At 40.8% G+C, this 17,395-nt stretch overlaps 2 protein-coding genes across 3 annotated transcripts; one reads left to right on the top strand and one right to left on the bottom strand.

Annotated features, from left to right (window-relative positions):
- Positions 1 to 410: 410 nt before the first annotated feature.
- On the top strand, positions 411 to 4,881 carry cuedc2 (CUE domain containing 2). Of its 2 annotated transcripts, none has more exons than XM_070840473.1 (9): positions 411 to 505; positions 1,311 to 1,393; positions 1,518 to 1,661; positions 1,769 to 1,830; positions 1,997 to 2,130; positions 2,280 to 2,447; positions 2,541 to 2,605; positions 2,691 to 2,751; positions 2,856 to 4,881. In XM_070840473.1, the coding sequence occupies exons 2-9, from the start codon at positions 1,320 to 1,322 to the stop codon at positions 3,000 to 3,002; spliced, it is 855 nt and encodes a 284-aa protein (XP_070696574.1). In that variant the 5' UTR covers positions 411 to 505; positions 1,311 to 1,319; the 3' UTR covers positions 3,003 to 4,881. The 2 variants fall into 2 exon arrangements, with proteins under 2 accessions (XP_070696574.1, XP_070696573.1); XM_070840472.1 differs by having other exon boundaries at positions 456 to 505; positions 1,314 to 1,393.
- Positions 4,882 to 5,011: 130 nt separating this feature from the next.
- On the bottom strand, positions 5,012 to 12,688 carry hif1an (hypoxia inducible factor 1 subunit alpha inhibitor). Its single transcript, XM_070840474.1, has 8 exons — positions 12,313 to 12,688; positions 9,576 to 9,826; positions 8,863 to 9,011; positions 8,568 to 8,713; positions 8,260 to 8,366; positions 7,534 to 7,597; positions 7,332 to 7,442; positions 5,012 to 7,007 (listed from the first exon to the last, which is right to left on the bottom strand). Exons 1-8 carry the CDS (start codon positions 12,490 to 12,492, stop codon positions 6,951 to 6,953), a joined length of 1,065 nt encoding a protein of 354 aa, XP_070696575.1. The 5' UTR covers positions 12,493 to 12,688; the 3' UTR covers positions 5,012 to 6,950.
- Positions 12,689 to 17,395: the final 4,707 nt, after the last annotated feature.

Here is a 17,395-nt window from a genome sequence, read left to right on the forward strand (position 1 = left end):
ACTAAAAAATGTCCCTAAGGAGTATGTTTGAGTTGTGAATGAATTAAATGACTTAAATCAATGTTCTGTCTATATATTTCAAACAACTGACTAATTACTGCAGTGCTAATGTAATTCAGTGCCTCATCTCGTGCTTTAACTGGTATATGTTGGGTTTTGTGACCATTTCCAGATTTTCTAGTAAATATAGAAGGATTTCTATGAGAAAGTATGGCTTCTCTCTGTTTTTCATTTAAAAAAACAACACATTTCTTTGCTGTAAAAGAGCACAGCACTTCTGAGCCAGTCCACAATAAGAAGATTCACACACACAGAGACGATCCTCAGGTAATTACTGCCTTTAAACAGACTGTTGACAATTAGAGGAAATGACGTGCTAATGTTTTGAATCGTGCGGGCTAACAAGCAGCACGGACAGAAAGCCTGTACCCACCGCACTGTCCAGCCTCCCCCTAACTCATCTGGGGAAAACTTTGAGCTTCATGTCCCTATAATTGCTGTCACAGTAAGTTTTTCTGCATTAAAAGCTGCTCCGATATAAATAACCGATGTTAGCGTTAACCGTTAGCTAGCAGATGTTAACCAACGTTAGTTAGCTCACAAAAACCCACTTAGCTAGCGCTAGTCTGCTAACAACGTACCGTAATTTCATCCGGATGCGAAGATGAAGGTTGACCTTGCAGCTGAATGAACGCTGATGGTGTTGAGAAAACATGACAGTGCGGGGAACAACTATTTGATGTCGATATTGATAATAGCACACGGCTATCCTGCTGCTAATGATAGCATAGCCGCGCTGTTAGTAATTAACCATTAGCTTACAACCAACATCCGAGTAGCTGCGATGCTAACGCTAGCTAGGTTGTTGTGTAGCTTTACCTGAGTTTGAAGCAAAACACCGATTGATTGCATTAACTTGTGAGGTATTTTTCAACATCAGATAACTTACTTTGTGCAGTGAAGACGTTAAGTGGCGCCCTTAACGATTTTAATGTTAGTTATAGTTACCTGTCTGACTTGTCCGGTGATCCTTGATGAACTGAATCGTGAAGTTTAGCAGCTGAGAAGTTCATGTGGGGTTAATACTGACCACCACTAACATTAGCATCCTAACAAGACACCATAAGAGCGAGGCTCTCATAACCAGCCTTTCGTAAGAAATGCTTCTGTAACATCGCCATGTATGTCTGATACCATATTAGGTATATGGGTGACAACTGTTGTGTCTGGTTATTTAACGTTACATATAACTGCCTCGACCATCTGCTGAACTGCAGCACTCTGACTCAGTGTTTCCTCCACTGCTGCAGGAGAAAGTTATGGACCTCCAGAAAATCATCCACAGTGCGCTGCACGAATTCATTCAGACTTATATTCCCGATGCAGATCTCAGGTGAACCACCCCACCTGTTTTTTTTTCTTTTCTTTTCTTTTCTTTTTTTTTTTTTCTTTGCAACTTTACAAAATGTCTACTTCACTCCGTTTTGCATTCATTTCTGTTTTGCCATTCAAAACAGCACACTGGATGATGTTCTTCTGTCTTACATCACTGGGGTCTTGGAGGATCTTGGGTCCCAGCAGAGTGTTGAGGAGAACTTCGACGTGGAGGTCTTTGCAGAGATGCTAGAAGCTTACATACCTGGCTTTGCAGAAATTGAGAGGTAAACCGTGTCTTTCTCGTTCTGATCACGCTGTGCTCAGACGACTACATTACTCTGTCATTTGGTGTTGATACATATGTAGGTTTTTTTTTTTTTTTTTTATGCAGTGTCAAAGTCTGTGAAATGATGTTCAGCCTAGCTTCAAAACTAGCCACCGCTCGGACCTCAGGTAGTGGTTTTATTATTGTTTCTAATATGTACAGTGCTGCGTGTATCCTCTCTGGATGGTTTCTTCATTTTCATTATATTAAGGAAAGGGCTCATTGTAGATGGAGGACCATCACCATCAACATTTATGCTGATTAATGCCGCTAATCTGTTTGTTCCCACTATAGCTGATGAAGAAAACGACATGCTTAAGGCAAGGACAGAAGCGATTTCATTGAAACTCACCACCCTGTCCAGTGAAAGTCCACCTGGCAGAGAAACGCAGTGCCTTAAAACACAGACAGAGGGCGCTACAGCCAAGGTTATCCCTTCAGCCCTTTGTTTGCATCAGTGCATTTGAATTTTTGAATTACTGTAATTTGACTTGTGCTCAATGGGTTGTCTGTTTACATAAATAAGACTGTTTACACCCATCTAAATGAGAGGTAATATAAATGTGTATACGTCCAGCTACCAGTGTCCGAGTGGGAAGCCCAGGAGGAACACCTGCTGGAGATGTTTCCCAAGTGTAGTCTGTCCGAGGCTCGCAGCGCCCTCTCTATTGCCAAAGGAGACATGGAGGAAGCTGTGCGCCTTATCATAGAGGGTGATGTCCAGCTCAGCCCCACTCCTCTTCATGTGAGTCTCTGTCACACACAGAAATACTGCCACCGTATTTCACGTCGTCCGCTGTCTACCTTGATCTGATTTAATGGTATCCTGTTGCCTCAGGTAAACCATGGGAAGAGTATTTCCTCAGTGGCAGACCAGAAACTTAAAGAGAGCATCCTTGAGAAGTGAGTAAGGTTTCCGTTGTCCTGTGGAGAGCAGAACCACGCCCACTTCCTTGTTTCGGAGTTTGACAATGTTTTACGTCCATAGGTACATGCTGGTGGACAGCGAGGACGATAACAAAACACACCGGCCCGTCGCCCCCAAAGATGTAAGCATGATCACACTTCTCCACCTTCACGGTGTCACTTCTGTCTCATCAAGTCTGTCCCGTTCAATAAAACATACTTGTGCATTCTGACGTGATTTTTATAGGCTCCAAAGAAGCTAGTTCGGTACCACGGTAACCAGGTGGTAACCACAAAAGGAGAGCGATACCAGCTTGTGAAGAAAAACGAGACGGAGGACATGAAGAAGACGTACGTCAACCTGAAGCCTGCGCGAAAGTACAGATTCCATTGATGACGAGCACAATACTGTAAGAGCAGTTACTGACTTATATTGTTTACACTATTTTTAATTTATTATGTCCATTTAGCCTGAATTAGTTAGATTTTTCCCACGTAGAGGAAGAAATTGGTTAGTGTGTCAGTGGCTTAAATTTGTTACCATTATATGCCTTGGTTGAAATATTGAATTAGTGTGTTTTAGCTTTTTGAATTGTATGTGATATTTTGGTAAGGATGTTGTAACTTGTGTTCTTGTTTGTGTAACAGCCTAACCTATCTATTTTTGGCCATCTCAGCAGGTCTGATGTTGCACTGACGTTATTGTCCTTTTTTTTTATATTGTAATTTTCTTTTTTTTTTTTTTTTTATTTCTCTTTTCTTTAACATAATATATTAGATTCATGATCATGACACGAAGATGAAGAGACGAATCAGTTGTCATCTCTGTAAATAGGTCGTAGTGGTGCTGTAGTCTCAACTGTTTTTTTTTTTTTTTATGTACATATGAAATCATTGATGCCAATATCGTTTAAATTCTATTTTTACATCGTAGAGGAATACAGTGCTGTGGAAATGTTTGGTCAGCCTTGTGTTTTGGACAATTTGGTTGTGCTACAAAATGTTTTTCAGTCCTTTCCTAAGGGTTTGATATGTGGTCTCCCATAGCTGGATATCTATGGTGTGCTGCAGATAGTTTATAGTATTTCATATACATCTACAGCATTGTTTACTTACAAAGACTAAAGTATAGTGTGTACAGTACCAAAGAATCTGGCCTGCATGTATCTGGGTAACTTTGCTGAACAGATTTTTTTTTTCGCAGTCCATCTTCCAGATTTGAGGGAAAAAAATGCATATAACAAAATTTAAAAAAATGTTATACAGAAACCCACATAATTTTAAAAAAACAAAAGGAAAGGAAGAAACATCTCGAATTTTGGCTCAAAGCATCTCAAACGTGAGATCTGATAACCTGTTGCTACGATCAGTGAGTTCTGATGAGCAGCCAAAGGGGAAATGTTTGTCAGTGACGCTGAACTTAGCCCTGATGAAACAAGGGATGCACACTCATTAAATATAATTGTATTGCTAAACTGTAATGGAAAACACTATCAGTAAACCCAGTGATAATTCATTTTCTAGCACAACAAATTCAGTTCTCTAGTGGAGCACAAACGCTTACAGCACTATAATTTTTGGCATAATGAAGTGGAGGACTGTGGTTGCCCCCTAAACGTTAGCAAAACGAGCTGCTAGAGGACTTGATTTTAAAGTCCATCCCAGCAGCATGACCTTTATTTTTGATATAGATATTTAGATTTGCAACTTCTCCGATCATGTACTTATTGTGAAGAGGCCCGTCGTGTGTATTCAGCGTCTGTTTACATGACGTTACCGAAGTGGTCCTCTATCACTACTCCTTATATCTCATTTGTGTTCTGTGAATTTCTTTTCACTTGTGATTGTCGGTTGTGGAATTTCTGATCATGAGTGGGTTCCTTTATGATTATCTAGTTAGTTGTATATTAGGATATATGGGTTGGTCAGGTTTCTTTCTACTAATATGCTGTACTGTTGTTTATTATACTGTTAATTTGTCTTTCCCCTCTGCATTCAATTGGAGCAGCTATAAGCAATTGTTTTTGATTAGTGGCATAATATAGTTTTCCTGAGTGTAGGTGTAACACAATCAAGTGTTGTAAAGATGTGTTGTTACTGATACTTGTAACAATCAGCAGCAATGTCGTCTTTAATTATAGTGTGACGGTGTTACTGTAGAGCATGGAATGGGTTTACCGAAGCTGTTGAGTCCCAATTGAGTTTTAACCCTGTGCTTTGAGAAACCGCGGACGCACAATTTATAGTAAATAAATACTAATTTTTGTAGATCATTCACGTTGTATTCTTTGAATCATTCACCCTTTACTAAAGATACTAATTCAAAGGCATCAGCTATTTTTATTTCACAGCTTTACGTATGAGAGATCACATCTTTGCGCAGTCATTCAGAACTCGGCAGCGTAGGACTTTGCAAACAAACTTTAATCATAGGAACAAGGAGAGCACATACCATATGTTCAAAACAAAACAGCCATTTATTAATAAGATGGCTCTAGCTCTATGAACCCTTGTCAGTCCCACCTTTAAAGCCATTTAATGCCAGAGTGAAAACAAACATTTTGACCATAAAATAGAATTTAAAAAAGAAAAAAATCAAGTCCTTGTAACATTTAGTGCCATGTCACTGTTAAGCAAGGCACAGACAGTAAACCGGGTTACTGTAGCAATAGATATGAAACGTCAATATTACATCAGGTCAATTTGTGTTCCATCCTTGTTGTTGGAAATAGATATACAAATGCCTTCAGCCTTAATCAGACAGGACCAAACTGTAGAAAACCAGTACACTCCTGGTGAATGAACTTCTTGGATATTCCTATTTGACTGATCCAATGTCACAGGCAAGCAAAGCTTTCTGAATATGGAGATGCACATCTATGGGTTTGTATGCTGGTTTGGCACATACAGAAATTGTCCTCCCTTAAAGTTTAACTTCAAACTTGGAACACTTTAAGGTCTTCAGAATATGGCTGCATGTAAGTAAAAAGAAGTGCATATCTGAGGATTGTTAACCTACAGTAATTGTAAGAGCAACTTTTCAACTGGAATTAGACTTCTGTACACATTGCAGTGTCATTTTATCCGCTAAATATTTGAATGTATTTATTTATAGCAGTGCAGTGCATGGGCCAGGCCACATTACATCAAGCTTAACATGCAACTGCACACTTGACCAGTAGATGGAACAATATGTTACACTGCAACTCCTGAAACGGAAGCTACATCCCAGCAGATGGTCCTGCTAGTTTGGTCTGTTAATAAAATATTAACATGTGTAACATGCAAGCAGTTCACTTTACCCCACTTTAACAGCTGTAACCATCATAATCCCCAGAAAACATCGCCTGTAATTACAGAAGTCTCCCCAAAAACAGTAACTTGCTGTAAAATTTCAGGATGCCATTTATATTCAGCGCCCCCTCACCTATCACTGGTTCACAGAATAACAGCCAGATAATCCTCAAGCTATAAATCAAACAAGCAAAGCATAAATAAAACACAAAGCAATCACTCAGCTAAAACAATTTAGCTTTCACATATTCCTTCAGTTGAATGAGCCCATTTTTTTCACAACCACACATATTTTTGATCATAGTTTTAAATCGCTGTACTTCTGTGTTTTATTTACGTGTCTATTCTGTCTTCTATTCAAACAAAAATTCTTGCTGACAACTTCCCAAAATCACGTAGGTAGGCGTGGAGATAATGCAGATTACGTGGATAAATATTTCAAAAACACTTACAACTTGTCAGTTTTAGAGGTAAGAACCAAATCCGTTTTAAAGCGGTGTTTGTGATGAAGGTGCAGAATGCAGCATGGTCGTTCCACATTTAATAATAAACCCATAAGTGTGTTATCATATGTATATAAGAAATGTCCTATATTTAACTGATGTTTATTGTATTGTAAATACCTCTCGACTCATCCATTAGTGGTTTGAAGTTGTTCCAAAGGTACCGATCTCAGAAATCTTCTGACTGGGTGAGAAAATGCACCCAAATCCCCATCAGCTTGAATTAGAAGAATGTTGAGTCAACACCGATTCACATAAATATATCTAGACTTGAACCAAATTAGGCCTCCTCTTCATAGACGAAAGTGAAAGGAAAAAAAAAAAGTCTTCAAGTAAGGCTAGGTCCCATGAGTTAGTCTGATGTTTCTTCTGTATTTGCAATGACCATGGCACAACTGAAGCAGAATGGTTTCAAGATGGCCGCCTATTGCCATGCAGTGATATGTAGCTCCGAAGTCAGAATGCTCACCGCACACGCAGCAGTCTCACTTTCACACGCAAACAGTTTCTGAAGCAGTCGAGTTAGCAGTTTTAAGGGTGGGGCTCTAACTGAAATCCTGGTCATATCGCCCCTTGATCATCGTTTTCAGTAAAGGTCCAACCTACAGAAAAGCAAACAAAGATTCTTGGTTAGGATAAACTACTTCACATTATCAGACATATCACATTGGTTCACTTATTGTCCTGGACTGCATATGTCTTTCCTTTGTGCTAAATCAGGTATGCCATAAATATTCACAGTAATTGGGTTGCTGGAAGGGTCAGCATGCCCTGAGGATTTGATGCAACAGGTGACCTCAATGTGGATCTGATTTGATGTTCTAGAAACAGTGTGACATTCATGTGCGACTTATGCAATGAGCACACTGACGGTAGGACGGGAGTCTGTAGTGTAAAGAGGACATAAAAATCAGATCCGCTTGTACCTCATGTGGGTCTCCAAGTGCTTCTCCCAACATCTTCTCAATATTTCTCATGATGGCCACCTTCTGATGAGCTCGCAGGGGGTATTCTATCCTCTTGGGTGTGGGGGCACCCTGAACAAATAAATCAATCAGGGGAGCGACCATGAGGAAAGCATGCAGTGACACCAATGCTAAAACTTCTTAGCAGCTCAAATATACGTACTTTGTACCAGAAGTTTACTGTGATTGTCACTCCTCCGTTCAACAGTGATTCAATGTGATGCCACCTGGAGAAAAAGAAAAATATAAGTAAGTAAATCCATCAAAGGCTGTAAAAGACCAGCTTTCTGCACTTCTTATTGCCACCAAACTACTGTTTATTTCAGGACAGTATCATAAAAGCAAGTAAGAGATTGCTGGCAGTATAAGCAAGAGGAAATAAAAGGCTGCAGGACTAAGAGAGTGATGAGCAGAGAATAGATAATCTAAGACATCTACTGAGCGAGGCAGGATAGTACGTAGGTGACACACAGACGCCTTACTCTTTTTCTTAGCGGTGACAAATTCCTTGGAAAATTCCCAAGAAAATGTTTTAGTTGGAGCCCTCCCAGGAAAACACTTAATCAACACACTGTGGATTCATGCTCCAACACATCAGCTTTCTCACTAACAAGTACATCTGCATTATACAGCTGTTCGTCTTGACAGCACAAATATCTTCCAACTGTGGGCCAGATAATACAGTAAACACTCAATTAAAAAGAAAAAGAAACACTGATTTATAACTTTCCAACAGCATACTGAACATTTAAGGCTAAGAATATTATATTGAAATGCCTGAAAACACATTAGCTGGTGCATCCATAAAGATAATTCTAGAGATAATCAGCTGATTTAGTGCAACGTAAGTATCATTTCTGTAGAAAAGCCATGCAGAAGTATGTCTTACCAGTACATGGGGATGTAGAGGACATCTCCTGGACCCACAACGGCCTCATAGCCAACAACATTTTTAAAGTTGGGAAACTTCTCATAATCAGGTTTATCAAAATCAACCTAGAATGAAAAATATGTATTTATTACATCTGTCTTTATTAACTGTAAAAGACTTTTAATTCCTTCCACCTTGTTTGGACAAAACATGTTTACTTATTTCAAGTCATCTCAACAGGGTCTCTTAATAAAAACTGAAGATAACTGGACCAAATCACAAATATGCGACGTCACTTGGTGAGTTTCTACATATCTATGGCTTACTTGGCTCTGTCTGTCACAGGGGTGATGCACAGGGTACGGATAGAGACACTCAAACTGGTCTGGAGGGAAGAGGATGCACCTCTTATGGCCTTTGATCTGTGCAAAGAAGTTCTGCTGCTCGTCGTAATGTGCCGGTGTCACGTTGCCTGTAGTCAGAGAATATTAATAGAAAATGTGATGTGAGAAAAACATCGCGGGCGGTGGCTACTGAGGAGCCGTGTTATCCTACATTACACAGCAGGAACTGTGAAAGTGCAGCCCTTACACGGTGGATAACTACTGCCAGAACCCTTACCCTCCATGCCTATGAGCAGCAGGTTGGATGTCAGCTGTCCCCAGTTTCTCTTGGCCTGCTGCTTGTTGATCCAGTTCCAATTGAAACCAAGGAAGTCAACAACAATCTTCTTCCCTACTGTGTCATTCAGGGTTTGCTGCAGATACACCCTTGAAATACATGAGGAAGGAGACATGCAAGAATGTATGAGCCACTTTGTTCTACATTCGGAGACCCAAAAGGTGCATTGCAGCTGATTTTAATAACAGCTATAAATATATCTGCAGGACACGAGCTTGTTTACAAGGTTCATCTACTTCAGCAGGCTGCATCTCCTACGTGCCATGAATGTGAGCAACAATATGACATCAGAGGAAGCGGACGCTGTAAATCCAGATAGACAACAGCTACAGTGAGCGGTACTGGCTCAAACAGCAACATCACATTAGTAAGTGATCTATTTGTGTGCAGCCAGGCCGAGTCAGGTCACAGTGACGAGGATCTCCCCTGAATCTCCTGAGTAAATGCTTAGTCATTCGCTTCACTTTAATATCCTGCATCACATTTTACCAGAGAAAACACCCATCACCGTCAAGCACACCTGCGGCACAGCTACATCCTGTTCCTCATACAGGAGTTTGTTTGGACTGAGCATCAGCCAGGAAGTGTGAACATTAACACACCTCGTGTCGTATTCCTGCTCCAGTTAAAATATAATTGTAAACAGATCTTACCTCTCCTCTCCCTCCATTTCCTGCGTTAAATGCATCTTATCCACAAATTCAGAGAATTTCATTTCCATTCGTCGTGACTTGGGGACAAAGTTCTCAAAATTAGCCATTTTCTTCTCGTCATAGTAGAGGAATTTGTGGTTTTCTGCGGTGTAAACAGAGAAGTCTCCATTTCCAATGTTCTCTTGGAGGTACGCAATGTCCCATTTCAGAGCTGGATACACAAGGTTTGTGTCTGTCAAAACCACAGGCTCCTGAAAACAGACATTAAAATAAAAACTTGTAACAACAAGCATGTGAGGAGTCGTGTATACGAGACGCTAAAGGGATAATATCACCAGTTGTTCATAATAATTTTAAAGTGACTGTAATATCTTGTATTATCTCATGATTATTTACTGTTTTCTTTCCAAATCTATTATATATAATATACATATATATAATCTAATGGCATGAAACTGTATTCACTTTCACTTTAACACCTCTTACTATAAATGTGTTTACTAAAATAGGTCAAAAGGTGTTTCATATCTCTTGAACAACCATAAAAGGATCATACATTTCAGCACACACACACACACACACACACACTCACACTGACAGTGCAGTGTGTGGACACACAGCACTGAGGGCTACGTGACTAACTGAACGTACGCCGGTGTGCGCGCTCCCGCTTCTCTCCCCGCACCGGCTCTTGGTTTCACTTTCACCGGCGAGAGGACGCAGCGAGTCGGGATGATGCTGGAAAACCTAGAATTGTGCTTCTGCTCTTTTCCCAGCTGCTTTATGGGTCTTTTTGTTTCTCTGCAGCTGCTCCGACGCTTCGGCTGCGTTTTTAGCGCAAAAACTCGGCTTTGCGGTTCATTTTTTTTAAACTCACAGTAATTCCACCATAACATCTTTATTCCGCCTTGTTGGTGCACCGGGACATGCTTCATGTGTTCCCGTGCTTTGCCGTGTTACTTTCTCTCAGTTATCTAACACAGGCAGCGTGGACGAACCACACACGAACACATCAATGCTGTTATTTTAACAATGGTGCACGCGCGCGTACGTGATTGGCTACAGGGGGAGTTCTAGAACGTTTAACAGCGCAGAATTCTAATCTGAAGCCAAGAGGAATAAACGCAGAGGTCAACGTGACCCATGATTTATAGACACACACACACATATATATATATTTATATTTCTATACATCACTTTTCTTCATGTTCATGTGTTCATTCACGGGATGAGGCTGAGCTGGCAGCTCCTGCTCAGAGAGACCAGGACCAAACACACGAAGAAGAAATAAAGGAGTACATGATGCACTGATGCATTTGTTTTATAGTTCTCACTAACTTGCTCTTAAAACTAACCATCACTGTTATATTACCTCTGACTCTGTTGCTCATCATAACAGGGCGTCTGCATGCTTCTGCAAGAATCCACTGTGTAATTAACTTTAAGGGCCAAATGAATACATGTGCTGGCAGTTCAAAAGTATAAGTCTCTGCTAAATGCAGAGAACTGGCTCAGTTAAAGAACATTTGTTGCAATATGTTTATTAATGTGAACAAATCTATATTTGTCCTTAATGACATGAATCAATACAGCTGCCTTGGAGACAGAATCGCAGACGTCATGTGTTCAGAACTGTAACTGGATTTACATTTGAAGTCAACTCTGAGCTGATCTCGTCAAACATTATGAGTGGATTTTAGACCATGCGCTTTAAGATTATTTGATCATTTTTAAGGTCTTTTATTAGACTTTTACAGGACCTGCTGCCACCCTGCATAACTCATCTTGCCTGCATATTCCATTTCACACGTCAGTTTTATAATTTTGCCGTAATGACCTCTTGGAAGTAGAATGTAAGCAGTCAGGAATTGAAAACTGAATATCTCCAAGTAGATATTTTAGTGCAAATTATGAAAATCTTAATCTAAAAAATGTTTCATTTCAATTGTGGCAGGTGGGTTAGATTGCCAAGATTGTTGCAAGTCATTTCTCAAGAGATGGAGGGATAACGTTTAATATAATCATCTAAATCTGAGCGGAGAAAAGGAGCCTGGTCAGTCTGAGGAGTAATGAAGAGGACACGTTTCTATTCCTGTCTACACTACTGATGAGACACACTCCCATGAACAGGACACACTGACATCAACAATCATTACTAAGGTGAATGGATTCACAGCATCGAAAGACCAACTGTGGCTCATTAATGGAAATAATAACATAGCAAGCTGATTTTTCTCCTGACCAGAAACTGCACCTACATATCTATAAAGCTTACATGTTTTACCATCAGCCAGCCATCACCATCCAGACATCATGGGGGAAAACCACCCTGCTGCTATCATGACTCTTGGGTTGCAGTTTTATTACACTGTCATTCATCAACAAGCACAGACACACCTGTACAAAGTATTTACTGCTGGACTGTTTATTTGGATAATGCTCCATATCCTGTCAGGTCAAATGTCAGACACAACTTTCCCTTAATGCATGTGTTTGGTGCTGAATCTGGAGCTGGGAAATATCTTTAACTTTAAATATTATCACAGCTTTATCTCTTAATATAAGATTATTATGATCTTATTTTTAAAAATTGAGCTACATGACTAAAAAAAAAAAAAAGGTTGCATACATTTCCCTGCATGAATTAAATCTTTCATTCAAACAGAGTTACGTCCACTTCACTGTCACTTTTCATTGGTGTGTTTAAAGTTGCAGCACGCTAGCTTGGCCGGTTTACCTCGTTGTTTATTAGCACCTCCGCCCTGGGGTCCGTGTGAGAGAGTCTGGGGATGGGTTTGGTTGGGAAGGAGTACTGCCGGAGCTGAGACTCGTCCCAGCCCCGGCTCTGGACGCCGGTGAAGGCGGCGCCGCCTTCGCTGGCAGCCGGGTCAGCCTCCACCACGGTCGTCGCTGCCATGGTCGTCGACAAGCGCCGCTTAGCTGCCACCGTCCTCCTGCACAATGAAGCGGCCGGAGACTGGGTTTCCTCACGGACTCTGCCCTCCGAGGCTCCACGGGCTGCAGCGGCGGGATTATCCCTCAATATTTCCCATTCACATGCAATGAATTTGACTGAGGAAACGTGCGTCGTCCTGCACACTGCAGCGGTTTCTCCGTTTCTGTTCCGTGTAGGTGTTTACACACCGTGTTGACAGCCACAGAACAAACGACACAAACTAAAACAGTTCAAGGAAACACCGGGCAGCGACAGAGGAGCAAACAGCGACCCCTGGTGCACTGGGTGACTAAGTGCTCGTGCTGTGATGGTGCATCTCCACCACCAGAGGAAGCTGTCGTGCTTGCTTTTCTTGCAGTTTTGCAGAAAATTGTCGTCAATCAGGCAATGAAATCATCATAGATTTATCATAAATGCATTTAAAGTCATAGTGATACGTAATTCATTAAATCTAGTCTGCAGGTCAAAGTTATACACAGTACTTTTTTGAACATTTCACCTCAACAGTAGAGAATGGGGGATAGAAAAGTGGTGGAAAGTAATGCATTTGCTCAGATGGAAAAAAAAAAAACCACTAACTTACTTTACTTGCATATTTAGTAACAAAATATAAATAAAAAACAATTGCACTAAAAGCACCAAGAAAAAGCTCAAATATTACACTGTCTGCAAAATAAAAGCTGCATGCAGGGGTTGAAATTATATCAGCAGATTTACTCAAGCACAATACACAATACTGATAAGATTTTTGAAGAATCTTGCACTTTACGTCATTATGTCCATTTTATGCTGCTTGTTCTTCTACTTCACCACATTTTGGAGGGAATTATTGCACTTTTGACCCAGTTACATTTATTTCACAGCTGAAGTGGCAAAGTACACTGCTTTCCAGATCAAGATTTCACCAATGATGAGTTCATTAAATACGATGCACTGTTGAAGCACACTTTGTGGAGGTACAAAAAGTACATGACGCATTTTCTCACATAAAAACATATCGATAGATAAGACAAGACAAGATAAGACAATATTTTCTCAACAGATATCATGAGAAGTTATCCATGTTCTCATTATCTTTCTCTCTATGAAAGAATGAAAGATGTGGTGATGAAAGACTTAGCAAATACTTTTGAAATCCTGAGTCAATATTTAACTGTTGTTATCACTGCCTCAGCATCACTGTATTGATCACCAGGGGATCATTCTTCATGAGATAGCAGTGCACACTGTACCTTGCTCAGTGGAACGGTCACCTGATGGAGCCTTGCACTGTTTCGTCAAATGTCAGACTGGTTTTGAAGTAGATGGAGTACATCTTATCAATCACTTTGATCATTTTTACTTTGTATTTTTAATCTTTTTTTTAAAATCTACAAACTGGCATCAATTTATCTCAAAAGTCCAAAAGTGTCTCCTGATTTTTTCATTGTGAAACCTGACACATCTATGTTTTCTCTTAAGTCAGGCTTTATCAGCAGATTTCCACTAGTTTGGGCTCCCTGGTGGGTTCCCATGCTCGGTGTTTCCTGTGCAGATCAGTGAGCTGAGCTGAGCTGAGCTGAGCTGATCTGATCCCTCTGATGCTCCTCTCTTCCTATTCTTTGCAGATACCCATTGCCAGGATACTGACCACCCTGGTGAGCCTCAAGGAGCTTGTATCTCAATCCTGGTGATAGCAACAAACACCAACACCACTGCTGTCTTCTTCTCAGCAGACTGACTGCTGTCAAAACAAAGACTCTCTCAAGGAGCTACTCCTACAATTAAACAATTTCCTGAAAGCATCTGATTGCTGCAGCAAACTTTCAGTTTCTTGAGCTTTTAGTTAATGCAATAACTGCCTACAAATCAACATAATGATGCAACAAAGGTAACTACAGATTTCATTGAGTTTTATTAACCACTTTAAGAGCACATGGTGGACACCCCACTCATCTGTGTTGGCTTTCTCTCACATTCATACTGACCCTCGCCCCACTAGGTGTTGTAGGTCCAGAACCCCTAAGCCATAAATCCAATTAGTAAAGAATTCTCTGAAGCATTAGAAGTCGTTTTCCCATCTTTCATTGATTGCAATATCACTCGCTACCTGAGAGAAATCTGCTCCGTTCCTGTAGTTTATTCTCTGTGATATTTCTATGTCACAGTGGTGTGCTGCAGAACCACAGAAGTATTAATTCAAACAAAAATACTCCCTTTCACCTCTAACCGAAGCTCAAAATTTGATAGCAGTTGTCTTTTAATGCTGCCAGTACTGTACAGTAAAAAGAAACATTTTCACATTTCACATTAATAATCTTTTAACAGAGGTTTAAATTGATGATTCAAACTCTGCGAGAAAGCATCTGCTTAAAACTCCGCTCTTCCTCTGCGGTGTCGCCTCCCTCTCTGCCACCACGGGCTCATGTGTTTTGGAAAATTGAACGTGGCAGGGCCAGCCTGAGAGACGGAAGTTCAGACCCCTCGGTCGAAGGTCATGTCACGCTCTGGGTGGGGGGGAAATTGTGTAGTCTGAGTCACGATCGTTATAATGTGTGTTTCACTTAGTGCATCTCAATTCTCTTTTTGTATTTGTGTGGTTGCTCGTTTTGGGGAGTGAAAGTGACAGAGAGAATGAAGTGTGAGAGTGATAGTGGCAAAAGATTATAAAGACATATTTCATGCCTGTAATTCAGGTTTTTGCCTCAAACTGTGGCCTCTGGTTGTTGATGTGAATCTTGCATGAGCCAGCAGCCCAGCGCCTGACGACACGTCTCCAGGTTAAGCACAGTAATATTTTCACATATATGAGAGCAATGGCCTCTCTTTCATGTCTGCCGCTGATGCACAACTGATCTTGACCGAGAAAGCGAACAGCATCACAGACGTGTCTAACTGCGGAACTTTAAAAATGGTCAAACGTGTTTTTCTCTATGGCTTTCCCACACTTCAACTAATTGCTGCATCAGCAGGCTTTCTTTTGTGAGACTGTTTTTGCATGTGGGTAAAGGTGGGAAATTTTCTGTTGAGCGAGCCAGCGTGACTCACATAATTAAACCAAGTCCAAATGAGAATCAGTGCATTAAAGTAGCTCTGTAGATTCTTTTCCAATTAATTGTAATGTTTTTTTTTCTTTTTTACAATACAAGAAAAGAAAAGTTAAATACGACAGGGTGGAACAAAACAAAACAAAGTGCACATGTGCATGCCAGACTGAAATATATAATATTATAAGTACATTGTGGGTCAGAAATAGTCTGTGGACCCAAGACCAAGTGAGGGCTAGAAAAGCGCATGCAATACATTACGGTACAATAGAATAATAATAATATATTTTATTTTTAGGGCGCCTTTCAAAGCTCACAAGGTCACCGTACAGAATACAAATAAAACATACAATATAATAGAATATAATACAATACAGTGTGATTCAATTAGTTCCCCGGTTGACACCTCACCCTCCTAATGTGTTCAATAAAGGCTCCCGCTTAAGAAATTTAGGCTGGGAATTGGACAAAGTGTTCTGAATGTAAGGTAAATGCAAGAAACTCAAAGGAGGGCAAACAAATTTCCACTCTCTCAGGATAACCCTCTTTGCTACGCCCATACCAAACATGAGGGCTTGTTCCAATGCTGAGGAAGGAGTCAAAGAGTAGGTAGAGCAGCCAGTATCACAGGCAGGGATTATCTATCTACTGTAAACATCTCTGTGCAAATAAAAAATGTTCGGACAGGACCCGTAAAGGTGAATTAGGGTCTCGTCAGCCGACTTTCACTCATCGCAGGTAGCAGAGACGGAAGGAAAGATTCTGTTCAGATTGGTCTTAGAGAGGTGAAGCTTGCCTGACAACATTTCTTGTTTGCAAATAAAGTCAACAGGCAGGAGATCAAATTTCACCTGTTGAGTAGAAGATGCTAAAGGATTCAAGGATTCAGGGAACTTTATTTGTCATAACATGGGGAGGTACGAAATTACGTTCTCAGGTCCGGGTTTAAGCCACGATAAATATATAGAATAAAATATAGAAAATATAAAAAGAAGTTTTAAACGGGCTCTGTTCATTTTAAAACAAAATGCATGTCCTAATTCTGATGTTGCATTGCCTTTAAAATAGTGTGAACAATGAACATTTTGACAAGCCTCTGTTGTGCTTCTCTATCACGGTAAATTGCAGAACTTCCACGGGGCCACAGGGCAAAAGCTTGGTATGCTGGTTCTTTTGTTGGTGAGAGGGTTTTGCTGCATGCCAGGCAGAGCAATCCAACCAGCCCACAGGGGTCACCAGAGGAGGGAGGAGTTTTGATTATGATCATTATTTGGTAAATAAGATGTCAACAAGGTGTTTCCTTGACACTTTATTGAGTAAAAGGAGGAAGGTGCAGAAATGAACGCCCCCTTCTCAATGGGACCCCTAATCTCCCCTTTCATGTCCCATCTCGTCTGAAGGGTTTCAGCTTCGGCTGCCATGTGCTAGTCTGCCTGGGCCTGGCACTTCTTACTTGCAGGTGGGGTGAGTATCCTGGCAAGCATGTGTTTATAAAACCCACTTGTTTGGGCACAATACTTGAACTAACTTCTTTTGAGAGAACAGTGTGAATCTGTGCAAAGCCTTTTCCCAAAGTCCTTTAGAAGGCGACAGCCCATTGAGAGTAGAGAAGGAGGGATTACCTTCCTCGACAGTGGTGCATTTCCGAGAGAGCTGATTAGCTCTGCATTCATTGTTAAATCGAGCAAAGGAAGGCCCTAGAGGAGTGAAAGGATCCAAATAGGTGGGCCCAGAAATAAAACAGCCGCAGGAAGCCCTGCACAGGCAACCCAAAGTTTTCCCAACATTTCTTTCCCCCACTCCTAAGGAGGTGCGGCGTGAAAAAGGAGATTAGCATA

Source organism: Pempheris klunzingeri, chromosome 12 (genome assembly GCF_042242105.1).
Source record: "Pempheris klunzingeri isolate RE-2024b chromosome 12, fPemKlu1.hap1, whole genome shotgun sequence".
NCBI lineage: Eukaryota > Metazoa > Chordata > Actinopteri > Acropomatiformes > Pempheridae > Pempheris > Pempheris klunzingeri.

What these genes read in the sequence shown, in the direction of transcription:
- cuedc2 (XM_070840473.1), top strand. Translation starts at nt 1,320, where the DNA reads ATGGACCTCCAGAAAATCATCCACAGTGCGCTGCACGAATTCATTCAG. An exon ending in AAAGAGAGCATCCTTGAGAA is followed by an intron (nt 2,606 to 2,690) that starts GTGAGTAAGGTT and finishes TTACGTCCATAG; the next exon opens with GTACATGCTGGTGGACAGCG. An exon ending in GGCCCGTCGCCCCCAAAGAT is followed by an intron (nt 2,752 to 2,855) that starts GTAAGCATGATC and finishes TGATTTTTATAG; the next exon opens with GCTCCAAAGAAGCTAGTTCG.
- hif1an (XM_070840474.1), bottom strand. Translation starts at nt 12,492, where the DNA reads ATGGCAGCGACGACCGTGGTGGAGGCTGACCCGGCTGCCAGCGAAGGC. An exon ending in GCTGCTCATAGGCATGGAGG is followed by an intron (nt 8,714 to 8,862) that starts GTAAGGGTTCTG and finishes CTCTGACTACAG; the next exon opens with GCAACGTGACACCGGCACAT. An exon ending in CCTGTGACAGACAGAGCCAA is followed by an intron (nt 8,367 to 8,567) that starts GTAAGCCATAGA and finishes TTTTCATTCTAG; the next exon opens with GTTGATTTTGATAAACCTGA.